At 45.3% G+C, this 3,256-nt stretch overlaps 1 protein-coding gene across 1 annotated transcript in view; it reads left to right on the top strand.

The window, feature by feature from the left end:
• WDR7 (WD repeat domain 7) overlaps positions 1-3,256 on the top strand; it is a 353,677-nt gene that overhangs the window by 349,950 nt on the left and 471 nt on the right. Inside the window, exon 28 of the mRNA XM_010854831.1 lies at positions 3,101-3,251. Within this exon, the coding sequence (XP_010853133.1) occupies positions 3,101-3,251 (151 nt within the window). The remainder of the gene's footprint in view (positions 1-3,100; positions 3,252-3,256) is intronic.

Genomic DNA, 3,256 nt, shown 5'->3' with positions numbered 1-3,256 from the left:
TTCAGATGCTTATATCTTTCCTTTTCTCCTTTGCTTTTCGCTTCTCTTCTTCTCACAGCTATTTGTAAGGCCTCCCCAGACAGCCATTTAGCTTTTTTGCATTTCTTTTCCATGGGGATCGTCTTGATCCCTGTCTCCTGTACAATGTCACGAACCTCTGTCCATAGTTCATCAGGCCTCTATCTATCAGATCTAGTCCCTTAAATCTATTTCTCACTTCCACTGTATAATCATAAGGGATTTGATTTAGGTCATACCTGAATGGTCTAATGGTTTTCCCTACTTTCTTCAATTTAAGTCTGAATTTGGCAATAAGGTGTTCATGATCTGAGCCACAGTCAGCTCCCAGTCTTGTTTTTGCTGACTGTATAGAGCTTCTCCACCTTTGGCTGCAAAGAATATAATCAATCTGATTTCGGTGTTGACCATCTGGTGATGTCCATGTGTAGAGTCTTCTCTTGTGTTGTTGGAAGAGGGTGTTTGCTATGACCAGTGCGTTCTCTTGGCAAAACTCTATTAGCCTTTGCCGTGCCTCATTCCGTATATCAAGGCCAAATTTTCCTGTTACTCCAAGTGTTTCCTGACTTCCTACTTTTGCATTCCAGTCCCCTATAATGAAAAGGACATCTTTTTTGGGTGGTAGTTCTAAAAGGTCTTGTAGATCTTCATAGAACCGTTCAACTTCAGCTTCTTCAGTGTTACTGGTTGGGGCATAGGCTTGGATTACTGTGATATTGAATGGTTTGCCTTGGAAATGAACAGAGATCATCCTGTCGTTTTTGAGATTGCATCCAAGTACTGCATTTCGGACTCTTTTGTTGACCTTTAGGAAGGCTGTTAGACCCTACCAAAGGCATCCATCAATCATTTGAAGGACGGCTCAACTTTTTAAAAGGAGAACCCAGATATAATCATGGGTTTTTTGGGGAAAATCTTTCCATCCTTCGCATTCCAATAAGATATTCTCTTCCTGTCCCCTTTTGCCTTCAACCTATTTCTTGTCCGTGGCTAAAGCTAAAGGAAGGAATTAAAAAATAAGGCTGTGTCTGAGCCTATTGGATGCCCCTAGCATTCTGAGCCACCAGCAGAAATCAAGCCTCCTACACATTTTCATAGAAAATCCATAAAGAATGAAAAATACTTTGTAGTTATTTATCAACTGAGAAATTATATTTTTTTAAAAAAAAGCACAGTATGCCTGTTGATGCCAGTTCATTTTAACCAGCGGCTTTCAGGATAATTTGGATCTGTTCTACAGTAAGAGAAGTAAATGATGATGTTCTGTTACTCTTTGTACCTGTGAGAACTAGCAAATCAAGCTTCATCATTATTTATATTGAAACTATTAGGGTATCTCCAGAAAGCAATAAAGCCCTGGTTTTTATCTTTTATGGAGTTTCTAGGAAAGGGAGAGAAGAACACAAGGAAAGAGCCCCTTAGAAGATGGCCAGAAGGTACTGCCTGGCTTGAAATGTTAACTGTCCCTTAACAGAAAGAGTTAATGATAATCATACATTTGGTTTTAAAATGTGACCTCGTACACTAGTGATTTTTTTTCACCTCTGTGTTGTGTTCGGCACTATTATTAATGCAGGAAAATCAGTAACATTAGTCATCTTAAAAGGGTTATTACTCAAGATGATTTAAATTGTGAAAATGTCAGCGGAGCCTGCACACGTCCTGCCAGAGATGGTGTGATTTACACCCCCTGACACCGTCCTGCTGCTGAGAAGGGCCGGGGCAAGGAACGGCTTCCGTTTGGCAGTGACCCAAACACAGGGCAGTAGCACACCTTCCGCGTCCCAGGAGCTGCCCAGGTCCCCGTGCCAGCCCTCCGTACACACTGGAGCATCGTCTGCATGCTCCCCACAAATCCCAGTACCATGCAGGTGGAGGTGCTGCTGGAGAGAAGAACTGGGCACACAAATCAGTGCAAAGAAAAGTATTGTTTCCAAGACCGCTTTCCTGACCTGAGCATCAGCATGCTTGCCATGTGACTCGTGTATCAGTAGCACAAAAGCTGAATACTGAAAAAATGTTAAGTAATACTTAGAAGCTAAAGGTTTCATCAGACTCACTCAGATGACAGTTCACTTAGATAACTGCCAATCGGCATTCAGCACTTTGACCTGAATGCACAGTTGTTCATGAGCCTTAATTTCCACATTATTTTCCATTCATGTGAATGGATGAAGAGAACCTCAAATTCCAGTCAGAGCCAGAAAAGCCCCCCGCCAAAAAGGGCAGAAATCACCAACTGAGGGAACACACCCTGCAAATGAGGTGTTAGAGCGTGCTCTTTTTTAGCAGCAGAGCAGTGGGCACAGGCAGTGTTGAGAGGTGGTTGATTCTTGCTTTTTCCTTCAAATAAACTAGAGCTTTCCAGAAACTGAATGTGTTTAAAGCAGGTGAGGAGGGAAGGTGTGATGGGAGCGGAGCTGGGAAAGGGGTGAGTTTTGAGTTTTGATCTGCCTCACCTATTACTCTGTCTGCTGCTTAACCTCACTTCATTTTCTCCAACTGAGTCCCCAGACTTGTCTTTGGGGCTCATTCTTCAGGGGGTGCAGGGAGCACTGTTACTAAAGAACCAGAAAAGCCTGCCATTTGAAATACCCGCAGTTTCCAAGTACTATCTGATTGAACCATTTTATTAAAATGTATCGCTTAGCTCCCTTCATAACAATGATTGGGGTTTGGGGGGAGTCTTCCCTGGAGGTCACTTCCAGTGCGAGCAGTATGGGTTCTATCCCTGGAGGGGGAACCAAGATCATACATGCTGCGCAGCCAAAAAAAAAATGGGGACAACCCTGCCACAGCAGTTAGTGCCATTGAAAAAAAAAGGTGGAGGGCTTTCCTGCTGTCCAGTTGTACCCAGCAGGTAAAATTTCTCTGGATTTATGCATTTTCTATAACAGCATCAGAACAATTTCAAATAACACTGGAAGGAGCCCTTCAGAGGTTGAGAAGCACCCCTTAGGTGACCCTGAATCCGGTGAGGAGGAGCAGGTGACCGCAGGGTTGTGTCCCTTGGACCCCGCTCCATCGCGGGGACGGGGAAGCGGCTCCCTCGGTGACTCGCGTGCCCCGTCCCTGCCCCCAGATGAACACGTCCCTGCTGGGGAGCATCGGCATGCTGAACTCGGCGCCCCAGCTGCGCTGCGTCAAGACCTACCGGGTGCCCCCCGTGCAGCCCGCCTCGCCCGGCTCACACAACGCCCTGCGGCTGGCCCGGCTCATCTGGACCTCCAACCGCAAC

The sequence above is a fragment of the Bison bison genome, unplaced genomic scaffold (assembly GCF_000754665.1).
Source record: "Bison bison bison isolate TAMUID 2011002044 unplaced genomic scaffold, Bison_UMD1.0 scf7180017864349, whole genome shotgun sequence".
NCBI classification, from domain to species: domain Eukaryota; kingdom Metazoa; phylum Chordata; class Mammalia; order Artiodactyla; family Bovidae; genus Bison; species Bison bison.
The sequence above is the reverse complement of the archived record's forward strand: the minus strand, read 5'-3'. Positions and strand labels throughout refer to the sequence as shown.